Raw genomic sequence first — 22,762 nt, 5'->3', positions numbered from 1 at the left:
AACAAATTACATTTTTGGCAGTCATATTATAATAGACACTGTTGCAAGTATGGATATAGAGGGCTGTTTATAAAATATACAAACTTTCAATAGAAATTAGAGACATTTTAAAATGTTTTTCTATAAATGGAAGCATACCGGATACATTGCACTTGAATCCATCTGGTTTTGTTTGCTACATTCTTACAGTAGTTAGTTATTGTATCTGTATAATATATTCATTCTGAAGTTATCTGATGAAGAAAGTGACTGTGACAATCTCTGTGCTTTTTTCTGAATATAATACATACTTGCTTTGAGCAAAACAACAAAACACATTCATCTAGAATATTTTACATTGTAAGGTTATAATTGTATTAGAAAACATGGGACTACACAGTGCATACATTATTTCTAGACATGTCTGTGAACTACAGGTTGGATAGTCTAGTATTATAATTGATAAACTATCTACTTTCAAGTGGTGGAAGTTTGCCTTAATGAAAACAAGCGACAAACACAATCATTGTTGTAATACCTGATGATGGTCAAATTTACACTGCATTGTACCCTTAATAACTGCTACTTATATGACTTCAATAAGCTACATGAAGGAAACTATCTTAGCTTTTTGCTTTCCTAATAAGACACTGAGCAAGTTCAAAGCTTTTCATCTCTTGCATAAACATGGAAATACATTTAGCAACGGGTTAAATCCTTTCTCCATTATATTTATTATACAACAATAAGACCTTTTTAAAAGTGTGTCCTGTGCTTTTTTGCTCACTTTCATCCCTGTAAACACAAACACCTTTGCTCGTAGATTTCATGAGTCAACCCATATAGTCCAGTCAATAACTCAATAACTTATTCAATACATTTTAGTCATTTCTTACTGGTCATTAAATGGAACGTGAACAATATGCTACAAGTCATCAGCTACAAAATGACTCTATATTATTCTACATTTTAGTCATTTAGCAGACGCTCTTATCCAGAGCGACTTACAGTTAGTGAGTGCATACATTTTTATTTTTTTCATACTGGTCCCCCGTGGGAATCGAACCCACAACCCTGGCGTTGCAAGCGCCATGCTCTACCAACTGAGCTACAGTACTCGTTCACAGCGTTGAGGAGCTTTGTTTGTAGTCCTTCAGAATGACGGAGGCGTAGTTTGGAGGGGTGCATAATATGGACTCAGACACGGGTGAGGCGTTATGAAAGGGACTCCCCATGCTCGCTGTATCACGGAATGGGGAGGGGGGCATCAGGGCCATAGAATCCTCCATGGCTAATTTGATCTGAACGAGGTCGTCGTCCTCTTCTTCGTGAATCAGGGCGTTGTCATACATGTATCCATGGAGGAGGCCAAACTGCTCATTCTCCACCTCTACCTCCTCCTCAATCTCCTCCTCCTCCTCCTCCTCCTCCTCCTCCTCTTCCTCCATCTCCAGGTGGGAGGTGGGTTCCTCGTCGTCGAAGGGGCCAAGGTCTAGTTGCAGGGGCAGGACTGCATGCTGCTGGATGAGATGAGCCTGGTGGTACACAGGCCTGCCATGACTGCTCCCAGACCTGCCCCCAAAACCATCACCACCACCCACAGGGCCGGGTAGACTGATCATGTCCATATCATTGAGCTCAGGGATGATGAAATCACTGTTGTACTTGCCCACCACCTCCTGTAGCTGTAGGTGGTCCATGTTGACACTCTGCTGGGGGATCACTCTGCTCTGTGGCAGGTGCAGGGGCATGTGCTCAATGGGGGGGTAATATTCAACCACCTCCTCGTCCACCTCTTTAATCGGCCCACCGGTGGAGGGCATTATCTGCCCGTGGGCCATCATGTGTGGACTAAGGGGAGGATTGTATCGGACTAGGTCGCTCTCGTCCTCCTCAGCTACATTGTACAGAGTCTTGGTGCTGAGGTCAGAGAACTCCATGGCCATGCTGCTGCCTGTGTTATGGTAGGTGTTAGTTAAGGGTCTGATGACGGCCATCTGATTGGAGCATCCTGCTTCCTGTCTCTTCACGTGCACAGACAGTCTGTGCCAATTGTGCTCCCCTTTTGGAGGATGATGTCTTGCACCTGGTTCAGACCATGACACAGACTTTCCATTAGAACTATGAACAGAATAAAGATGGCTGTTAGCTATTTCATAGGAACTCAGAAAGGTGGAGACAACAACTGTGTTTCTGGTTCATGTAATAAAAAATAATAAAGGAAAGTTAAAATCTCTAACAGATCAATTACAATTCTATGTTGATGGTGACTTTACAAAATGCATCTTCTTGGTTTGAATTACTGAAGATTGTATATATTTATTTATATATTCAGATGAATGTACTATACATCCTAATGCTGTGGTACAGTGTATCCTGATAGTGATCCTTCAGTACTCATGGGTATGCTGGTTTTAATTATATTCAGCAACAGATCAAAGGTGCTTGTTAATTGAACATTGACCTGGATCTGGCATATTATCCTCTAACACTCTCTCTGTGTCCCAAATGGCACCATATTCTATACATAGTGCACTACTTTTGGGCCCTGGTCAAAAGTAGAGAACTAGTCTATATAGGGAATAGGGTGCCATTTGGTACACAGACTCTGCCCTCTGAGTGTGAATTACTTGTAAAGCAAAATCAGCATCCCAGTGGTACCTCAGGAGCACGGCCCATATTCACAAAACGTCTCAGAGTAGGAGTGCTGATCTAGGATCAGGTCCCCCCTTTCCATCTTATCTTATTCATTATGCTCTAAAAGGCTAAACTTATTCTATGTCAGCACTCCGACTCGGAGACTCTTTGAATACAGGCCCAGGACTGATAAGACTAATTTCCATCAACTTACTTCTCAGAGTTCTTCTTCCGTTTGAACATGTTGAGCAGGCTGTTGCTCCGGCAAGCGATCTTGCCGTCGCCGACGTGCATGCGCACTACATCTGAGGTGGTGAACGCGCTGCGTACATTCCGCTCCGGCTTGGCGAGGATGATGTAGATCTTGGGCGAGAACATACAGCCCAACGCCACAGTAACACTCAGGCTCACTGAGAACGATGTGGTGATGATCTTATAGTTGGAGCCAAAGTAGATGGGCACAAACGCCAGCCAGATGATACATGTTGTATACATAGTGAAGGCAATGTACTTGGCCTCGTTGAAGTTAGCTGGAACGTTGCGCGTCTTGAAGGCGTAGTAGGTACAGCTCATGATCAGCAGGCCGTTGTAGCCCAGTGGCGCCACCATGCCCACCGTGCTGGTGTTGCAGATCAGGAAGACCTCCCTGATGCTGGGGTAGGACTTGACGGGCATAGGTGGCTCCAGGATGATCAGAGTAACCTCCAGGGTGAGCTGGACACTGACTAGGAGGCCGGCGATCACCAGCTGATTATACAAAATAAGAAGAACACACAGGTTTTATATGCCACTTTTCGAGGACCCAAAGACATACTAAAGACAAAACAATAGGTGCGTCTGAAATGGCATCTTATTCCTTATAGTGCACTACTTTTGACCAGAGCCCTATGCAGGCCCTGGTCAAAAGTAGTGCACTATATAGGGAATAGGGTGCCATTTGGGAGGCATCCAATGTCAAAACCAAACAGATGAAAACAAGAACAAAGAGTAAGGAATACGTCTATATAATCACCTGGGCCCAGGCGCTCATAAACCGCGGCTTCCTGGTGCAGATCTTCTTCTTGCTGCCAGCCAGGATGCGTGCAATGCGGTTGGTCTTGGTGACTAACGCTGAGTAGCACATGGCGGCTGAGAGGCCCACCAGGAGGCGCTGCAGGTAGCAGGAGGCCACGGTGGGTCGGGCGATCAGGGTGAAGGGGCAGATGTAGCCCAGAAAGATCCCGGCCAGGATGATGTAGCAGAGCTCGCGGCTGGAGGACTTGACCACGGGCGTGTCTCGGTACAGGACGAAGATGAAGGTGACAAAGGAGGTGACCAGGATGCCCAGGCAGGCAAACACCACCTGGACGATGGACTCTGGATTCCCCCACTCCAGGTACCGCAAGGTGATGGGCTCGCAACCTGGGGAGAAGACACAGATAAAGAGAATAAGTGTGAGACCTTTCTCTGAAGATATTTCATTTGAAACAAAGCACAAAGGCTCTTACTGTATGTAATAGGCTAACTGATTGATGGATTGATTGATTTAACCTAGGTCCCAGACAGTGTATGTCTGACTTCACACTTCTTCATTCCATATTGACGAAACTACCCAAAATCACAAAGGATGAAATAAACAAATAGTGGGTAAAAAATGTCATTCTGCACAGTTGAATATTATGAATTAAATATGGGTAGCCTATTGCATATTTCTTTCTCCAAATCGACCATCTGAGAGCCTGTGTGACCGCTGCCTCCAGTTGGAAAACACACCAAGTATTAAAGTAGGTTTTCAGCTCAACTATAAATAAACCCCTTCTCTACTTAAGGAGGGCCAGTGCACAACACAGCTAGCCATGGGGAAGGGAGGGAGAGGCAGGCTGGAGTACAAAGCATAGCCATTGGAGGCGAGGGAGAACGACAGGACTGCTGCAGGAGTCAGTAAATCACTGCAGCATACCACTGGTCCAAGCATCCAACTTAACCACAGTATACATCCACTGACACACCTAACTAATGCCAAATATTTCACTGACCAATTTTATATTAAAGGCATACTTCGGGATTTTGGCAATGAGGCCATTTTTCCTTTTCCCCAGAGTCAGATGAACTTGTAGATACCAGTTGTATGTCTTTGTGTCCAGTATGAAGGAAGTTAGAGGTAGTTTCCTGAGCCAATGCTAACTAGCGTTAGCACAATGACTGGAAGTCTATGGGTATCTACTAGCATTGGCTCGCAAAACTACCTCTAACTTCCTTCATACTGGACTCGGAGACATACAAATGGTATCCACGAGTTCATCTGACTCTGGGGAAGTAGATAAAGGGCCTCATTGCCAAAATCGTGAAGTATCCCTTTAACGTCAAACTGCAAAAACTAAATAATCACATAAGGTCATTAAGTAGTGTGTGTTATGGTTGTTCAAATAATTGCTATCTAAACAAAATGTTCACTTTCACACAGTTGATGACAATTATTTTTTGGTCAGTATTGTTGTTTCATGTCTAATGTCTCTGACGTGAAAGGTAGACATTTCAATTAATTTAAAGGAGAGCATCTTGTCTGTGAAGAGCTTGAAAGCCATAAGCAGTAGCAGTAAGAAAAGTAGGGATGTCTGATACATGTTGAATATGATTCATGGTTCTCCTAGTCATGGGAGCACCTTTGAAAATAGGACAGCAGTACAGGCCAGGTGGGTGAAATAGTGCTGTTACCAATAATCATGGATGAATAAACTCAGTTGAGCTCAAATTAAGTGTTGTGCTGTGAAGGCTTTGAGGAACTGAACTTCAAAATAAGACTGTAGTACCTCTGGGGGGATGGTGACTCCCCTGTGAATAAGATATCTGCTCTGATCTCCTATTAAAGGGATACTTAAAGGGATGGTGATTTCTTCAAAATGTGAGATGAACTCGTGGATAGCATTTTTATGTCTCTGCGTTGGAAGGAAGTTAACTAGCGCTAGCGCAATTGCTAACTAGCGTTAGCACAATGACCAGATACCCATAGACTTCCAGTCAGATACCCATAGACTTCCAGTCATTGCGCTAAAGCTAGTTAGCAATTGCGGTAGCGCTAGTTAGCAACTTCCTTCAAACTGCACGCAGAGATATAAAAATGTTCATCTGATTCTGGGAAAGTAGATAGAGGGCCTTATTGCCAAAATCCCGAAGTATCCCTTTAGCATTATGCAGCTGAACAGAAAGGCAGAGTGCATCACATGAGCAAGGAAGTACATTTAAATATTCACTCCAAATTGACAATATACTTTAGGCCTACTGTAATGTCATTTAATACTATACATGGACGTAATAGTATAAGATAACATATGGTAAAAAATCCTCTGATATACTGTAACCAGGTGTACAGTGCATTCTGAAAGTATTCAGACCCCTTTACTTTTTCCACATTTTGTTACCTTACAGCCTTATTCTAAAAGGGATCAAATAGTTTTTAACCCTCATCAATATACACACAATACCCCATAATGACAAAGCAAAAACAGTTTTTTATAAATATTTGCAAATGTATTACAAATAAAAAACTGAAATATCACATTTAAATACATATTCGGACCCTTTACTTAGTACTTTGTCGAAGCACCTTTGGCAGCGATTACAGCCTTGAGTCTTCTTAGGTATGACGCTACAAGCTTGGCACACCTGTATTTAGGGACTTTCTCCCATTCTTCTCTGCAGATCCTCTCAAGCTCTGTCTGGTTGGAATGTGAGTGTCGCTGCACAGCTATTTTCAGGTCTCTCCAGAGATGTTAGATCGGGTTCAAGTCTGAGCTCTGGCTGGTCCACTCAAGGACATTCAGAGACTTGTCCCAAAGCCACTCCTGCGTTGTCTTGGCTGTGTGCTTAGGGTCGTTTGGAGCAGGTTTTCATCAAGGATCTCTCTGTACTATGCTCCATTAATCTTTCCCTCGATCCTGACTAGTCTCCACGTCCCTGCCGCTGAAAAACATCCCCACAGCATGATGCTGCCACCACCATGCTTCACTGTAGGGATGGTGCCATGTTTCCTCCAGACGTGACGCTTGGCATTCAGGCCAAAGAGTTCAATCTTGGTTTCATTAGACCAGAGAATCTTGTTTCTCATGGTCTGAGAGTCCTTTAGGTGCCTTTTGGCAAACTCCAAGTGGACTGTCATGTGCCTTTTATTGACCACTCCGGTCTGGCCACTTCCGTCTGGCCTGATTGGTGGAGTGCTCCAGAGATGGTTGTCCTTCTGGAAGGTTCTCCCATCACCACAGAGGAACTCTGGAGCTCTGTCAGAGTGACCATCAGGTTCTTGGTCACCTCCCTGAACAAGGCCCTTCTCCCCCGATTGCTCAGCTTGGCCGGGCGGACAACTCTAGGAAGAGTCTTGGTGGTTACAAACTTCTTCCATTTAAGAATGATGGAGGCCACTGTGTTCTTGGGGACCTTTAATGTTGCAGAAATGTTTTGGTACCCTTCCCCAGATCTGTGCCTCGACATAATCCTGTCTCAGAGCTCTACGGACAATTCCTTGGACCTCATGGCTTGGTTTTGCTCTGACATGCACTGTCAACTGTGTGACCTTATATAGACATGTGTGCCTTTCCAAATCATGTCCAATCAATTGAATTGATCACAGGTGGACTCCAATCAAGTTGTAGAAACATCTCAAGGATGATCAATGGAAACAGGATGCTCCTGAGCTCAATTTCGAGTTTCATAGCAAACGGTCTGAATACTTATGTAAATAAGGTATTTCTGTTTTTTATTTTTAATAAATTAGCAACATTTTCTAAAAACCTATTTTCGCTTTGTCATTAGGGGGTATTTTTTGTAGATTGATGAGAAAAACATATTTAATACATTTTAGAATAAGGCTGTAACATAACAAAATGTGGAAACAGTCAAGGGGTCTGAATACTTTCCGAATGCACTGTATTTTGGCCTTCATTAGCTTTGTGTATATGTTGCTGTAGGCACCTCTACAAAGACAAAAAAAAATCTAAAAACAAACAGCATACACTCCTACAAAACCTAACAACTTGATGGTACTGTTTTGTACCAATTTATGCACAATTCTGTAGATATGAAAGAGGGAAGGGAAGGGTACCTTCCAGTTCGGGGTCCGGCCACCAGCCTAGGTCGCAAGCCTTACAGGTGAACTCATCCTGAACAATCTCGTTGTCTTTACAGGCTGTACAGATCCAGCAGCAGCTCACCTCTCCCTTCCTGATCACCTGTATTGATCAAACACATAGACAGGATGAGATTACACTGTTGGTTGAGTCTCTCTACTCACTCATTTTACCCATACAGCCGGTCACAGTTCTCTCCCTAGTCCCTACTCCTTCCCCTTGGCCTTAACCCTTCATTTGCAGATCTGCAGCATCTGAATAAGTATAATCAGGGTAGAGGTGGAGTGTCCACCATATTGCTTACACCTTACAGATCTGCAAACTGGAAGGTTTTGCAGCTTGCTGATGTGAAAATTGGGTTAACACAAGTTATAGAAAGGGAAGGAGGAGGAGCTTTTACAATGGCATGCAGATTTATTTTAATTTGAAAATCAAGCACCAGTGGGTGTCCTAGTGTTAATGAAAGTCAATGGATAAATAAATAATATTGTTCAGTAGCATCAGACCAGCTGGGACGTTGACCCCCCACCTTGATCTCTCCCTTGGAGCAGGGCTCGCTGCAGACGGAGCGGACCATGTCACTGCGGTTTATCTGCATCATGTAGTCATCAATGCTGAGCTGACCCTCGTGCCACGAACCCACATTGATGTAGTCGAACGCACCAGGCTCCACATACTGTAGGTTCATTATTTCATACCTAAGAGTGAAGGGAAAGTTGCTCTGATGAAGATCGATTGTATCTGATTCAAGTGTACGGAGACTTATTTTCATAGTGAAAGAGAAAGCAACAGATTAAATGATATTCATCATGGGCAGGGGGCTTTGGTATACATAGATATATAAAGGAACTTTTCTTCATTCAAAGTTGACAAGTACATGTATTTGTTATGTTTCAGTAGGATTGGTTGTGATCTTCTGGGCACATCTTCCTAATAATTTGGAAACAGTATTGTCACTGTCAGGGGATTTTTGTTGAGTACAAAGAGTAGATGCTGTACTGGTCGGATTCATACCGCAGTCACCTCACTCAGGAAACCACCGTCTTAACCTTTAGTTTTAGAGGAAATTCCCTCTTGGGCTGAGGGTGACACTGGTTTTATGTCTCATGGCAGGGCTATCTCATCATGAGAGTGTGACTCTAAATCACCTGGGCTACACCTACCTGCCAGGTGTGTCTCCGTTCTCATCAAACCACACATCTTCTCCAGACACCCCAGTGAAGGAGGTCCTCATGAGGAACTCCAACAGCTGGCTTCCATCGATGGGGTCCATGGCCTCACATAGTCCCACATGGCCGGGGCAGAGGTGGCTGTGCATGTCATGCAGACCCTGAGCCATGGCGTATATAGCATTGATGACGAATCCCATCTTACTGTCCTGGACATAGTTGTCCTCTAGACTTTCGTAACCTGCCAAATACAATTAAAACATGAAATTAAGATTAGGGATGCATTGTTTCCTCAAAGTAATAAAAAAAAGAAAGTGCTTCATGTTTCAGTTCTGCAAGCATTATACAAGGATTATACAAGGCTATGCAATACAAAGTGCAATAGTTAGTCACAGCTGAATATGAAAGAAACTATTCAATTTTTCTATTATCAAACGTCTTTTGCAGTATAATATACACTGAAATATAACAAAGGAATGATAGGGTGTCCAAAAACACATGGTTATTATTATTCTTGGGTTTTGGGCATCAGAAGGACACACTGTTCTGTTCTTTTCTATGTCTGGGAGCATCAAAGGGCAGGCATCATTATATTATGGCATCAAAGAAATGCGTGTTACCATGGAGCCACCAACTATTTTGTATTCGCAACTCACAATTCAATGAGGTATAAATAATGTGGAAATATTATAATTAATTGACAGAGGAAGAAAATCTTTTATTCTCATTTATTCCTTCCTCCCTCGATCCATTTGCATCCTTGTTTGCCAGAAATACAGGTCTCGTGAATACAACTGTTTGATACATTGTGCAGTATGTTAAAAGAAAGAGACAGTAGAGTAACACTTTGATGATTTACAATTTGAAGAGAACAATATAGAACTAAGTCCAGAGACACCCTATCGATTAACAAGCGTGAAGCAAGCTAGAAGCAATATAAGTAGCACATACTGTAGCAGATCTTGATCTTATACTAATATCACAATATTAAAGGGCAACTCTGCCACTTTTCAACCTCATATTCATTATCTCCAGCACTAAACCAGTGTCTACATAATATGTGAAAACAGCAAGTTTCTATGATCTGTGGTTAAAAAGATAAGAAGAAAGGTCCTGAGAAATGCTTCTCTGTGATGTCACAGGGTAGGATTCAAAGTAAGAAAAAACATGATTTTCAAAACCTGCAGCGAGTTTCTAGTCAGAGGGAGGGTATGTTCTTGTTCCCCACATCACCGCGAATCTTGTAGTTTACAAAACGTAGAAATGCGCAGTTTTCACATATGCAGACACTGGTTTGGTGCTGGACATAATGAATATGAGGTTGAAAAGTGGCCCTTTAATAATAGTATCCGGTACAGAAAGAATCAACAATTTGATTCATATCAATTTGTGAATCAAACGGTTCGGGTACAATGATTGCTCAGGTTTCAGATGTGTTTGTTTGTAGGCAGGTTTAATTTTCTTATTTGACCCCCTTTATCTCCCATATGTCAATCTTGTCTCATTGCTGCAACTCCCCAACAGGCTCAGGAGGCATCCTCCAAAACATAACCCACCAAACCGCGCCTCTTAACACCCACCCGCTTAACCCGGAAGCCAGCCGCACCAATGTGTCAGAGTGAGCACATCAACTGACGACCCAGGTCAGCCTGCAGGTGCCCAGCCTGCCACATGGAGTCGCTAGAGCGCGATGAGCCAAGTAAAGCCCACCCGGCCAAGCCCGGATGACACTGGGCCAATTGTGCGCCGCCCTATGGGACTCCCGATTACGGCCGTTTGTGATACAGCCCGGGATTGAACCCGGGTCCGTAGTGACGCCTCAAGCATTGTGATGCAGTGCCTTAGACCGCTGCGCCACTCAGGAGGCCCTGCTTGCTTTTTAAAAAATTGTTTTTTTGTTTTTTTATGTATCAACTTACTGAGTAATACAAGTACAAACAAACACATCAACAATCGATTGGATAGGGTTGTGGATAGTGACATGAAGAGTGAGAGTTATACACCTTCCTAATATTGAGCCCTCAGAACAGCCTCAATTCGTCAGGGCATGGACTCTACAAGGTGTTGAAAGCGTTCCACAGGGATGCTGGCCCATGTTGACTCCAATGCTTCCCACAGCTGCGTCAAGTTGGCTGGATGTCCTTTGGGAGAGGTCCATTCTAAACCCATGGTGTCTTAACGTATTGGGCCAAGGTCCATATAGGAACATGCAGCATGTGGTTCTACAAGGCAGAGCAGCCAGTTGGCATCTCATCTAATGCTTTCAAATGTTATTGGGCTATGTTTTATACAGCAATCTCAAAACCAGGAGGATGTGAGAATACACAGTGTGTGAGGGAAACCAGCTGTTGTGCTCTCACTGCAATGCATAAAAACACCCCAATAGCTTTATATAGTAGGGGTCAACAGATATACATCGATAGCATTGAATTTCAGGGTTGATATGACTCTGGTTTGGTCTCTATGCAGCTTAGGAAAAACCATCTCAACCACAAAGGGGGATAACTTCCCATCAAACAAATCATAGAGTTTTCTATTGATGATACACTATATCAGTCGACCTCTATGTATATTGCCAGAGTGACGTGCTTGAAGAGTTCATTCAGAAAAATACACACTCACCGTTTTGGAGCTCTTTACAAAGAAACAATAGAAGTGACAGAACAGCAGACTATGACTCTATCTCTGATTATCACAAATGATCAATATCCCTGTTATACATAGTACAGACAGTAAGAGAAACTTAGTGCTTGATTTTTTAAATGAGGAGGTGGGTATACATTAAAAAAGATAAAACTAGTCTTTGAAAAGGAGATGTAAAAGAGAAACGTAAATTCATGCTAAATATTAAAAAATGTTTTTCCATACTGTTGCATGCATTGTTTAGATTTACGTTTACCTGTAACACATTGTTTAAAAAAAAGAAAACATCACTAATTTTTATAGAATTCATCACTGGATTTGCTAAGCAATGGTAACCAACTCGTAAGTTTAGTTTGAAAACGTATATAACGCAAAAAGAATATAAAAGTGCAAGGTGGGGAAAATAACTTTTTGAAAACATGCTTTTTGAGCATTGTTTCAAGTGATCAATATACTGTAGCTATGGCTAATCAATGAATCTGATTATTCATTTTTTTGTGAGATCCAATGTGCCTTGCTAATTCAATTTACCTAGATCATCTTTGGTTGGCCAGGAGAATGTTTTAGAAATAAAATAAAACAAAAAACAAAACATTATTGTATGGCTAGATGCACAGAAACTATTTATTTGTTCCAGTTTAATGAAATTTCTAGCCATTTGAGACAAAAATACAAAAACATTTAAACATCTACAAATCTAAATGTAAATGTATAGTTGAGACAACATCAAGTATACCATATGCTAGTTTACAATGTATGTCAGCAACCCTTCTGAAGAAACCATTATCATTCTCTATCATATCCTTTTCTCCCCATATCTACCTGAGCAGTTTTTCCTGTAGTTCATGTTCTCCAGCGGGTGCCCTGGGATGCGACACTGGAACTTGTGCTGCCAGAACTCAGGGAACCATGGGTTCCTGGTGTTGGTGTTGAGGCGGAGCTTCAGGAAGTAGTCATCAAAGGACGAGACCTCCTCCGACTGCAGCTTCACAGTGATACCGCCCACAGCCTCCTGTTCATAACCCTCAACCACCTCATCTCTGTCTGCCCAGCCATCACTGTGGGGAGAGACACAGTAACATTCACTTTAGAACTACTCCTTACCACCCCCAAATGGATGGTCTTTTAGAACTTTTCAATGGTCCCCTGAAACAGATGTTGAGAAAGTTTGTAGATGACTCTGGTAGGGACTGGGACAAATGGTTACCTTTTCTTTTGTTTGTCTACATCATGTAGATGCCAGACAAGTTGGACAGTCTGAGGGAGATGGCAAAGCAGCATCTTCAAGAGTCACAACAAAAGCATAAGGTATGGTGCAACAAAAATGAAAGAGAAAGTGAAGTCTGAGCAGAAGGTGTTACTACTCTTACCTTCTGATTCAGGTAAACTCCTTGCCAATTGGCAGGGGCCATAAACAATGGTCAGGAAGACAGAGTCTATGTAACCTATGAGATTCTCTTTCCAGGAAAGCTGCTTCCCAACCAGAGAATATCAGAAATAAAGTTGATGGGGTGTTGCATGTACTCATTTCATAGCTTAGGGAAGAGTAATGAGCGTGTGCTCCATGATACAGTAACACCACAGTAACCTCATCACAGCCTCCTGCTCATATCCCTCCACCACCCCATCTCTGTTTGCCCAGCCATCACTATAGGGGACAGGACAGTTCATCAGTAACATAATACATAGAACTACACACCTTGCCACTTGCCATATTATATTTTTGTGTAGCACACAAAACATTAACAATTGACTGATGAATGCCCTCCTCCCTCCTCCAGCATGGCAACATCACCAGTATCTAGCCATCTGTTTCACAGCACCACACACACACTATGTTCCAAGAACCTGCTTCTCTGACGTCAGCACATAGCAGTCATCATTCATACCATGGTATGAACAAAACATACGCAACCAAGCCATACCACCTCCATGTGGGATACTGGGTATAATTGTTGCATTGTCTAACCTTTACATAGAATGAAGCCTATAGCCTATATACCAAAATCAAAGACAATGGCAAATGTAATGTCAGCGTTTAACAAAAAAGAGCTCTGCTATTTAGAAAAAGCCTCTTGTTTCCTACAGGAATCACATAAACATGGGCGGCAGGTAGCTTAGTGGGTAAGAGCGTTGTGCCAGTAACCAAAAGGTCGCTGGTTCTAAACCCCTAGGTGAAAAATCTATCGATGTGCCCTTAAGCAAGGCACTTAACCCTAATTGCTCCTGTAAGTCGCTCTGGATAAGAGCATCTGCTAAAATGTAAGTAACCTTGTACTTTACAAACTACTGTCCTGTATTTTGGATAAAAGCATCTGCAACAGTAAGTGGATATATACTGAATGAATAAGGTCCACCCTGCCAACAAGGCTTTCCTCTCATCCTCCACACAGCCCAGGATAGATGGATGGTCATCCCCAGCCTCCTCTATCATAGATGGACCCAATGCAATGGGCTGGCTGTCTTCACTTACTGCACTGCTCTACAAAACGGTATTTTTTTTCAGTCGCTAGTCTCCTTGACCCAGAAAGAAACAGCCGCACCAATCCCATGTCCTATTTACCATCCACGAAGACGTCACAAGCTGCATAACTCAACTGCAGAGAGTTCTATGTCCATTTTTTATATATTTGCGTTTTATCATCAGTGTTTCAGACTGTATCCTCACTATCACCATATATCAGTGTTACATGACTTACTTAGTTTGTATATACAACATGTTTTTGTCTTTTGATGAGGAATCGTCCAAACTGTTATCCAGGGCTAGCCTGCATGGTCCAACTGTATTGTTATTGTGTGAAAGGAAACAATAAAAACTACAATTGAAAAAATACCAGGCTAATTTAGGACAGTCTTAGCTGCTGCTTGAGCTCCACTACACCCGTCAGGTCTTAATGCTAGCTAGCTCCATCCTCACTGCATAGCTACGGCCTTACTACAGTGAGGGAATGTCTATAAGCTGATCTGTGCTTTGATGCTCAGTAGTCCTCACCACTGAGCTCTGTGCTGGAGGTGCTGTCCTATATTAGCCTAGTCTCCCACTGAGTCTGTGATCTGACAGGGGAGAAAGAGAAAGAGAGAGATCGGTAGAGATAGAGAGAGAGAGAGAGAGAGCTGTCTAACCATGCATTATTCATGAGTGTGAGTGTGATTAAAAGCTTCTTTCTGCTTTCAGAAGGAACTCCACTACTGCTAGAATAATGATTATTATTGTGTTCAAGTTTAAACTGAGTAAACCATAGGGGGCCTTGGTATGATATATCAAAGGGAGAAACAGCAGCATATTATTTTGGACAACGATCAATGGTCATGGCAATAATTTCGTTATACTATATGATAATAATGAGGTCAATCACTCCACAAAATGGAGTAAGGCAAGAACAGCAAATTTGCCATTCTATGTTCAGATTGATCTGATCTGGGGCCTAATGTAGGAGTGCTGATCTAGGATCAGGTCCCCCTGTCCATGTAATCTTATTAATTGTGATCTAAGCTGATACTAAATCAACACTCTTACTCTGAGATACTTGATACATAAGGCCCCAGGTTGATATGACTCCCTTTAACCCATTGGCAAGACTGATTATGAACATATACAATGACTTTACCTGCCAATGAGAAGGAACTCCCCTGCCACCCCAAGTCGTCTCATAGCCATGAGCAGTCCACGAACTGTCATACCCTCGCAGAAGCAGACGACCACCCGGGCCTTGGGCAGGCGTTCTCTCAGCTTTCTCAGCAGCCTGTCAAAGTGCTTCTCCCCAGCGTTGCTGTAGATCTTGTCTGAATGGGCGATACACAGCCCCTCCTGAGAGGCCAGCTCCTTAAAAGCTTCCATGCCACTTTCTCCGTAATTACCTGGGGAAATAAACAGCATTAACAAACAAAAAACAACACTATATCATGGTCTTTAAAGGTAAATATATATTTGAACACAATATTATTTAAAAGGTCAATACAGTATTCTACATTCTGAAGAAGTTTAAGACATTTTGTATTAGAACTTCACCTGTAAGTATTGCCAACAAGCCAAACGCAACAGTACTGCAACCCATAACTAGTGATTGCATTTCAAACTTTCAGTCTGTTTGTTAGCACTCTATTTCAGAGATGAAAGTGCCATGTGATGTCACTGTAACTCATATCACTTGTTTATCTAATAAAAACACACATCATTCTACTCATCGGTCTGGTATATAACGAAGGTGCAACAGAACAGAAATGTCATTGGGTTTTAATCAGTTCATCGCCAACTCTCTGCCTGAGTCCCCTGAGTCCCTCACTGCAGGTAGATCAAAGGGCGCGTCCCAAATGGCACCCTATTCCCTTTATAGTGCACTACTTTTGACCAGGGCCTATAGGGCTCTGTTCAAAAGTAGTGCACTATATAGGGAGGGAATATGACGCCATAGGACGCTATGAACCTTATATCATTCAGACATCTCATCATCGGGGAATGGTATCTTAATTATTGTATAATAATCTATCCTACATCCTAGCTCTTCTTCCTGTACTGCAGAACAGAACTGTAGCTACTAAAGACGAGAATTGTCTTGTTTTCTCAGTCTCATATGCTGTAGTTGTTCAATACTCAAAAGGTGGATTTTTTTAAAAATCGTATTACCGGTAGTTTATAACATTGTAGTGAATTCATCAAAAAATATCGAAAAATCTTGCTGCAGAGAGTTTGTGGATAAGGACAGCATATCTATTTCTATCTAACCTCTTAAATGCGGTTATTTACCAACAGTCGTCTCACCAGGATACTTTCTGACAGCTGGATACCTGCTGGATTACCTGCCATCACCTCCCCAGTAAGATTTAGTAGGAGAGACATTTCTGAAGGACTTGGTTCACGAAATCCTTCAAAGTTTCAATTCATATAACTCAAGAATTTTGTGGAGTAGGTCAGTTGTGGTAGTATTTGGAGCACATTAATTTCTAAACAGAGGTCAGAAGCAGGTTGTAAGTATTTGATGCTATTGGCATGATAAACCAACAAAACAAGATTATATCTTTGGGAACATCAACACAAATCATTGCAAGGGATGCCGTCATGTAAAAGCTTCTATTGTAGTACCTTTATGTTTTTTGGGAGATGAAGTACTCTTTTTGGTTTCAGGTAGAACCCTTTTGGGTTCCATGTAGAACCCTCTGTAGAAAGGGTTTTACATGGAACCCAAAAGGGTTCTACCTGGAACCAAAAGTGTTCTACCTGGAACCAAAAAGGGTTAATCAAAGGGTTATTCTACGGGGACAGCTGACGAACCCTTTTAGGTTCCAGACAGCACCTTTTTTTCTAAGAATGTAGTCATGATTGCTATTTGTGCCAACTTCAAACTATAGATAGACTATTCCCTCCTCCCTAACCTACAGCTGAATCCAAACACTGCCCTGTCTTCACTGGTCTGACACTTCTCTCCACACCCAATTAAGCCCTTCAAAAGCTATAGACAGTGACTTACCCTCTGTATGGACTGCTGACACATAGGTCCAGTTATAGCGTTTGACTATGTCCAGGATGGCTCTGGCTTGGAGAGTGTCAGAGGGCACAACCCTAAGGAAATACTTGAAGAGTGTTTTGTCACTCAGATCTATGCTGGTCGCAGAATATGCTATCTGGGGGATGTTGAACAGCTGCAGGAGGTTCTGAACTTGAATAGCCACTGAGCTTGACCCAGGTCCGATGACTCCGGCTATGGGTCTCTTGGTGGCGGGTGGCTGACTCGCAGGCGTCCCTTCAATGCACCACTGTCTGGAGGTACCATCTTTGTTGTCATCATCCCGGATCGAGATGAGAGAGTCTCTAATGAACTCAATACTCTGCTCCAGAGCCACTGAGGAGTGCCAACAGGAGTCCCTGATCTCGCACCCCAGAGTGATGTTGGGTAGAAGATTCGGGTTGGAGTTGATTCGGTCCAAGGTGTGGAACATCGCTTCTACTCGTTGGATTCCATACTGTTCCCGAACCTCACCGCATTTCCTCTCCGCTACCTGCTCTGTTGACGGTTGGTGGTGGACCGAGAACAGGGCACCGATTATTACGTCCCCGTCCATTCTGGCCACCAAGCGGGACGAACCAGCTTTAGGAACCACTGACCTCTCAAATATGTTACTGGGGGAGACGAATGCATCATACAGTAAAATAGGGAAATACAAAAACCTAATGGCATTCAAGTACATCATATTCCACATAGTGTAAACGGTCTTGGTGATGGAATCATGTCCGCTTGGCCATTGGGAAGAGCTGTGGGTCCAAGTTTAATCGAAGACCCATCATCTCCTTACCATCCCTCTTTCACTGATGTCTTTTCTGCAGATGAGATACATATATTAATTCAAGTTTTCTTTAGAAACAAGTGATGATAAACAGCTGTCTGTTGCCAATATATTTTAGGCAACTCTTTATACCCCTTTGAAACGCAACATAACTTCTCAATTAACCAAAGGAAAATATCCCACTGGGTACAGACGTCAATTCAATGTCTATTTCACGTTGGTTCAATGTAATTTCATTGAAATTAAGTGGAAACAATGTTGATTCAACCAGTGTGTGCCCAGTGGGATAGCTATAATGCAGAAGCGAACTAGCCATTCAATCTTGAATAATCAAAGTAATAATAGCCTAGGCTACTGTAATTTATAACCATATAACGACTTTGAATGCCTTTCATAACATATTCAGCAAAGACAGCTTGCCAGAGGCTGATTAAAAGTTGATTGGTCTGATGGTTGGTTTGCATGGCTGGTTTCAGCACCTAGTCATTGGACAGCACTCAGTGCTAACTTGCCTGTTGGGCGTACAGTCATTTACCCACGCTGAGATTGTTTAAGGCTACATAAATCGCTACTTAAAATATTGCTAAAATGACTCATTGAAATTATGAATCAGATCTCATATAATTTCCTATGCCATTAGGCCTATGTATATAGCCTATTGAGATTTTCAACGTCAAATGGACATTCAAATGGACATTCAAATTGACATTCACTTACAAACGGTTTAGGTAAAATAGGCTATTTCACAGTTTTTCATTTATTCAAATGTTTCAGACATGTGCGAATGAAATGCCATATTATTCATATAGGGTGAAGTCAGCATTAGTGGGACATTTGTGTTTGAGAGTACTGTACTATGCTAATTTTGCAAACCAATCACAACAAATGTTATTGGGGTTGTTGCTGCATGTGTTCTGTGCATGAAAAAATGGTTTTGGTTAGTGTGACATCGCATCATTGATGAGTGTGGTCAGGTTTCTTAGATGGGGTGACCCGTTGAAAATCATGAAAAACTGCTGTACTATGAAACCTTGCACTAGAATGACAAGGCTGTCATTCTGTCAATTATAATTTCATAATCTAGTATTTTGGTGTTAAAATTAATAGTTATTGATAGCGTTTTGAAATATAATAAACATTCATGTAAACAGCTTGTATATTTAATGAAAATCTGATTTATAGTATTGTCCCATATCTAATGAAGGAAATTACTGACAGGGACCTTTCAGCTATAAAAATGCACAAAATAAACCTTTAATCAATTTATCTGTAATTTCCTTCATTAGATATTCTGGAGTGCATTGCAATATGTTGTTGTAGTTGTTCATAACATCTCAAAATCAAGTCTAGACGCTATATAGCACATAAACAACATAGGATGACAGTGAAAGGAATTAAAGGGAAATAACAAGGGTAGGTAAGGAAAGGAAGGACAATGACATGTAAGAAACGTAGGATAGAAGAGAGCTTCAATTTATGAAAGGGGACAGCCTTTAGGGAATAATAGAGGTGATTCAGGATCAAGTAAAAGCTGAGCAGACTCCTTTAGATAGATTTCCACCAAGAGTTTGGAATGTCCCCAAATCAATTTCCCAATAGCATAGAGAGGTTCTAATAGAAGATCATTGAAAGTAAAACAGAGAGTGTGTTATCTATAAGCCTCTACAAAGTATTATTGATGATTTCATAACAAGTGCCAGGTAAAGTGGGACACTAATGTATTTCTAATGAGAAAATGGTGCCCCACATCATCTACTTAAGTGTCCCACTAAAACTTAAAGCCAGGCTCTAGCAAAAGTAGGGGTCTGATGTTCTTTTAGGGGTAGTAGCATCCACGGAATAATACATTATCAACTTGTTTCATCATAACAATTTAGATAAGACCTTAATTAATTGAAATGAACATCATTTGAGTAGGGGTGGACTTATTTTGATTGTGTACATAGCCATCTACCAAAAAGTGTCCCACTCATGCATATATCACCCTAACTAAACAAAATGCTACCATCATTGCTATTCACATGAAGGGCAGTCTCCTCCATTCATGTTACATTGCACCGTTTGAAAACATTAGCATAAAACACCTTAGATATCATAACGTTAGAGTGTGGACATACCTGCACCTCCTGCCTCGGAACATTGCGTACCTCCTTGTCCCCTGAACCTCTCAGTTTGGAGCCCAAGTTAAGCCTTTGCCGCGCCAATACAGGGTTTCTCTTTTTTTCTGCCTCTCTCTCGCTCCCTCTCTCTATCTCTCTTTTTGAAATGCAGCATGGGTGCCCCCCCTCTATTCCTCTTGATCATTGCATGCATCTTTAAAACCGGGTCACATAAATTGCATCATATGGCCCTGATAAAAGACAGTATGCAGAGAGAGATAGACATTTAGTATGCATTTGCATGGTGGAGTATTTTAAGCTAAATAAAAACGTTAATTGCGTGTACAAGCTTGCTTTATTTATTTTTCAGAATAAAGGTATAATCATAGAGGCCTACAAAAGGTCAGTATTATCAGTATGAAATGAGGCTATAGGCTTCTGCAGCTATTGGCTAATAGTAGTAGGCTAGGCTAGCCAGTGGCATAAGCCGAAATGTAACATATCTAAATAGACAACACTAGCCTATATTTGTTTGGCGGCGCATCAATGGCTGCACATCCAAGTTAAGCTTCCCCTAAAGTAAATTGAATTGAACTTGCCATAATTATATACTTACTGCTGTCTATACACAAATACATTAAATCCTTCATAACAGCACAACAGAGAGCATGATTTAGCCACAGAGGATCAATAGCTTCTTTTAAAAAATATATGTGGATTGATTGTCTTAAACCTCTACGTTATCGGTGTCCCGTATACGGGACGGTTGAGCTAACGTGCACTAATGTGATTAGCATGACTGTTGTAAGTAACAGCAAACTTTCCAGGACATAGACATGTCTTATATGGGCAGAAAGCTTATATTCTTGTTAATCTAACTGCACTGTCCAATTTACAGTAGCTATTACAGTGAAAAAATACCATGCTATTGTTTGAGGAGAGTGCACAACAACAAAAAACTTATCACGACAACTGGTTTGATACATTCACCTCTGAAGGTAAATAATGTACGTACATTCAGTAATCTTGCTCTGATTTGTCATCCTAAGAGTCCCAGAGATAAAATGTAGCATACTTTTGTTTGATAAAATCCATTTTTATATTCAAATGTAGGAACTGGGTTGTACAGTTTGAACCCATGCTGTCTCTGGCTCCACACCCACCCCGCCCGGCCATCTAGATGTGTGAAACTTAGTGTATGATCCATCATGTATGACATTCCTGGGAGTGTGTTAATTTACAATTTGTATTACCATATCATTTTTGTATGTTCTCTATAGTCATGTACTTGAAAATGTATCAATTGACCAATTCGGCACATTTGGGCACAATTGATACAAAATAGTCCAGTATTGCAATGCTTCACTGGATCAATCTGAAACTTTGCACACACACTGCTGCCATCTAGTGGCCAACATTTAAATTGCGCCTAAACTGCAATATCATATTGTGACCTTTCTCTTGCATTTCAAAGACGATGGAACCAAAGAAAAAATAGAAAACGCATGTTTTTTTGTTTGTATTATCTTTTACCAGATCTAATGTGTTGTATTCTCCTACATTAATTTCACATTTCCACAAACTTCAAAGTGTTTCCTTTCAAATGGTATCTCTGGGCGGCAGGTAGCTTAGTGGGTAAGAGCGTTGTGCCAGTAACCGAAAGGTCGCTGGTTCTAATCCCCGAGCCGACTAGGTGAAAAATCTGTCGATGTGCCCTTGAGCAAGGCACTTAACCCTAATTGCTCCTGTAAGTCGCTCTGGATAAGAGCGTCTGCCAAATGACTAAAATGTAAAAAATGTAAAAATGTAAGAATATGCATATCCTTGCTTCAGGTCCTGAGCTACAGGCAGTTAGATTTGGGTATGTCATTTTAGGCGAAAATTGGAAAAAAAGGGTCCGATCCTTAAGAGGTTTTAAATCCCAGTGCAGAGCATAACCTAGACTCCGGAAGCGCGCAATTTGGGCAGCGTGTAGCAAATATCAAATAGCTGATTGTTGATTTGCAGCTGTCAGTGTAAAGCATCTAAAATCCTAAGCCTATCACAATGTTTCAAAATTCAATTGCGGGAAAAAGCACAAACGAGAGGAGACAAAAACAAATCTCTAACCTGTCTGTCTTTAGTTAAGCTAACAAAATTCTCAACTCCCACTATAGCAGAGAGCGCCGGTGAGTGCGCATATTCACTGTCTTTATCAGTGAGTGAGTCCGCGCCACTGGTAGGTTTTTTAGGACAATAATATCCTCCTCTTGGCTAGATGGACGTCATAGCCTACACCATGTCTCCCCTTTTCATAGACCTCGATTAGATGGTTGCATTCAAGACATGGTCGTTTTATTGATCTCATATTTTGATCTCAGTATTTTTGTGATATTAAAGATTCGGCCATGGAGAGTAAAGTGTCGTAGATTTGCATGAAATGTGTTTGTAAAAGGCCACATTTTTCTCGGATCCTACAAAAAGAAATCCTAATCTAGCTCGGGTTGAGCTCTGGATGTGTGCAAAGAAAGCAGAACGGTCTTTTTCGCAAAGTTAGTTAGCCTTATTTATGGCTATCCAATCTACTCATCACATTATAGGAATTGTAGGCTATTTTACATCAGTCTGCAAATGCGATGATAGTTGCATGCAATGCTTTATCATTAAGGTTTTTCGTGAAAAATATACCTTCCCCAAACTTGAAAGTCACGCGCCGCCTACGATTTGACTGAATTATTGTAATGATTTTTTTTGGGGTGAGAAGTGACTGGGGCAAGTTGAAGGCGACCAGAAAGAGAGCAAACGCCATATTTATTTTACTCTTTACAGATAGAGAGCAATGCTGCGACCTAGTGGTTATGGCTGGACGGTTCTGATT

General features: G+C 41.7%; 1 protein-coding gene across 4 annotated transcripts; it reads right to left on the bottom strand.

Moving 5' to 3' along the window:
• Positions 1-1,019: 1,019 nt before the first annotated feature.
• Positions 1,020-20,182, bottom strand: LOC121539609 (metabotropic glutamate receptor 1). 4 transcript variants are annotated; one of them, XM_041848231.1, is made up of 12 exons: positions 19,924-20,182; positions 16,993-17,840; positions 15,136-15,385; positions 12,350-12,585; positions 12,059-12,067; positions 11,507-11,518; positions 8,879-9,125; positions 8,245-8,413; positions 7,691-7,817; positions 3,629-4,017; positions 2,831-3,363; positions 1,020-2,100 (listed from the first exon to the last, which is right to left on the bottom strand). In XM_041848231.1, exons 2-12 carry the CDS (start codon positions 17,720-17,722, stop codon positions 1,101-1,103), a joined length of 3,702 nt encoding a protein of 1,233 aa, XP_041704165.1. In that variant the 5' UTR covers positions 17,723-17,840; positions 19,924-20,182; the 3' UTR covers positions 1,020-1,100. The 4 variants fall into 4 exon arrangements, with proteins under 4 accessions (XP_041704165.1, XP_041704166.1, XP_041704167.1 ...); XM_041848234.2 differs by having other exon boundaries at positions 1,854-2,065; XM_041848232.1 differs by lacking the exon at positions 12,059-12,067.
• Between the last annotated feature and the right edge of the window lie 2,580 nt (positions 20,183-22,762).

The sequence above is a fragment of the Coregonus clupeaformis genome, chromosome 25 (assembly GCF_020615455.1).
Source record: "Coregonus clupeaformis isolate EN_2021a chromosome 25, ASM2061545v1, whole genome shotgun sequence".
Taxonomy (NCBI): Eukaryota; Metazoa; Chordata; class Actinopteri; order Salmoniformes; family Salmonidae; genus Coregonus; species Coregonus clupeaformis.
This window is presented reverse-complemented; position numbering and strand designations above follow the sequence as displayed.

Excerpts from the sequence above, each read along its gene's own strand:
- LOC121539609 (XM_041848231.1), bottom strand. The coding sequence starts at position 17,722 with ATGTGGAATATGATGTACTTGAATGCCATTAGGTTTTTGTATTTCCCT. Across the intron at positions 12,586-15,135 it reads GAGTTCCTTCTCATTGGCAG|TGATGGCTGGGCAGACAGAG; the intron begins GTAAAGTCATTG and ends CTCTCCCCACAG. Across the intron at positions 8,414-8,878 it reads AACGGAGACACACCTGGCAG|GTATGAAATAATGAACCTAC; the intron begins GTAGGTGTAGCC and ends CTTCACTCTTAG.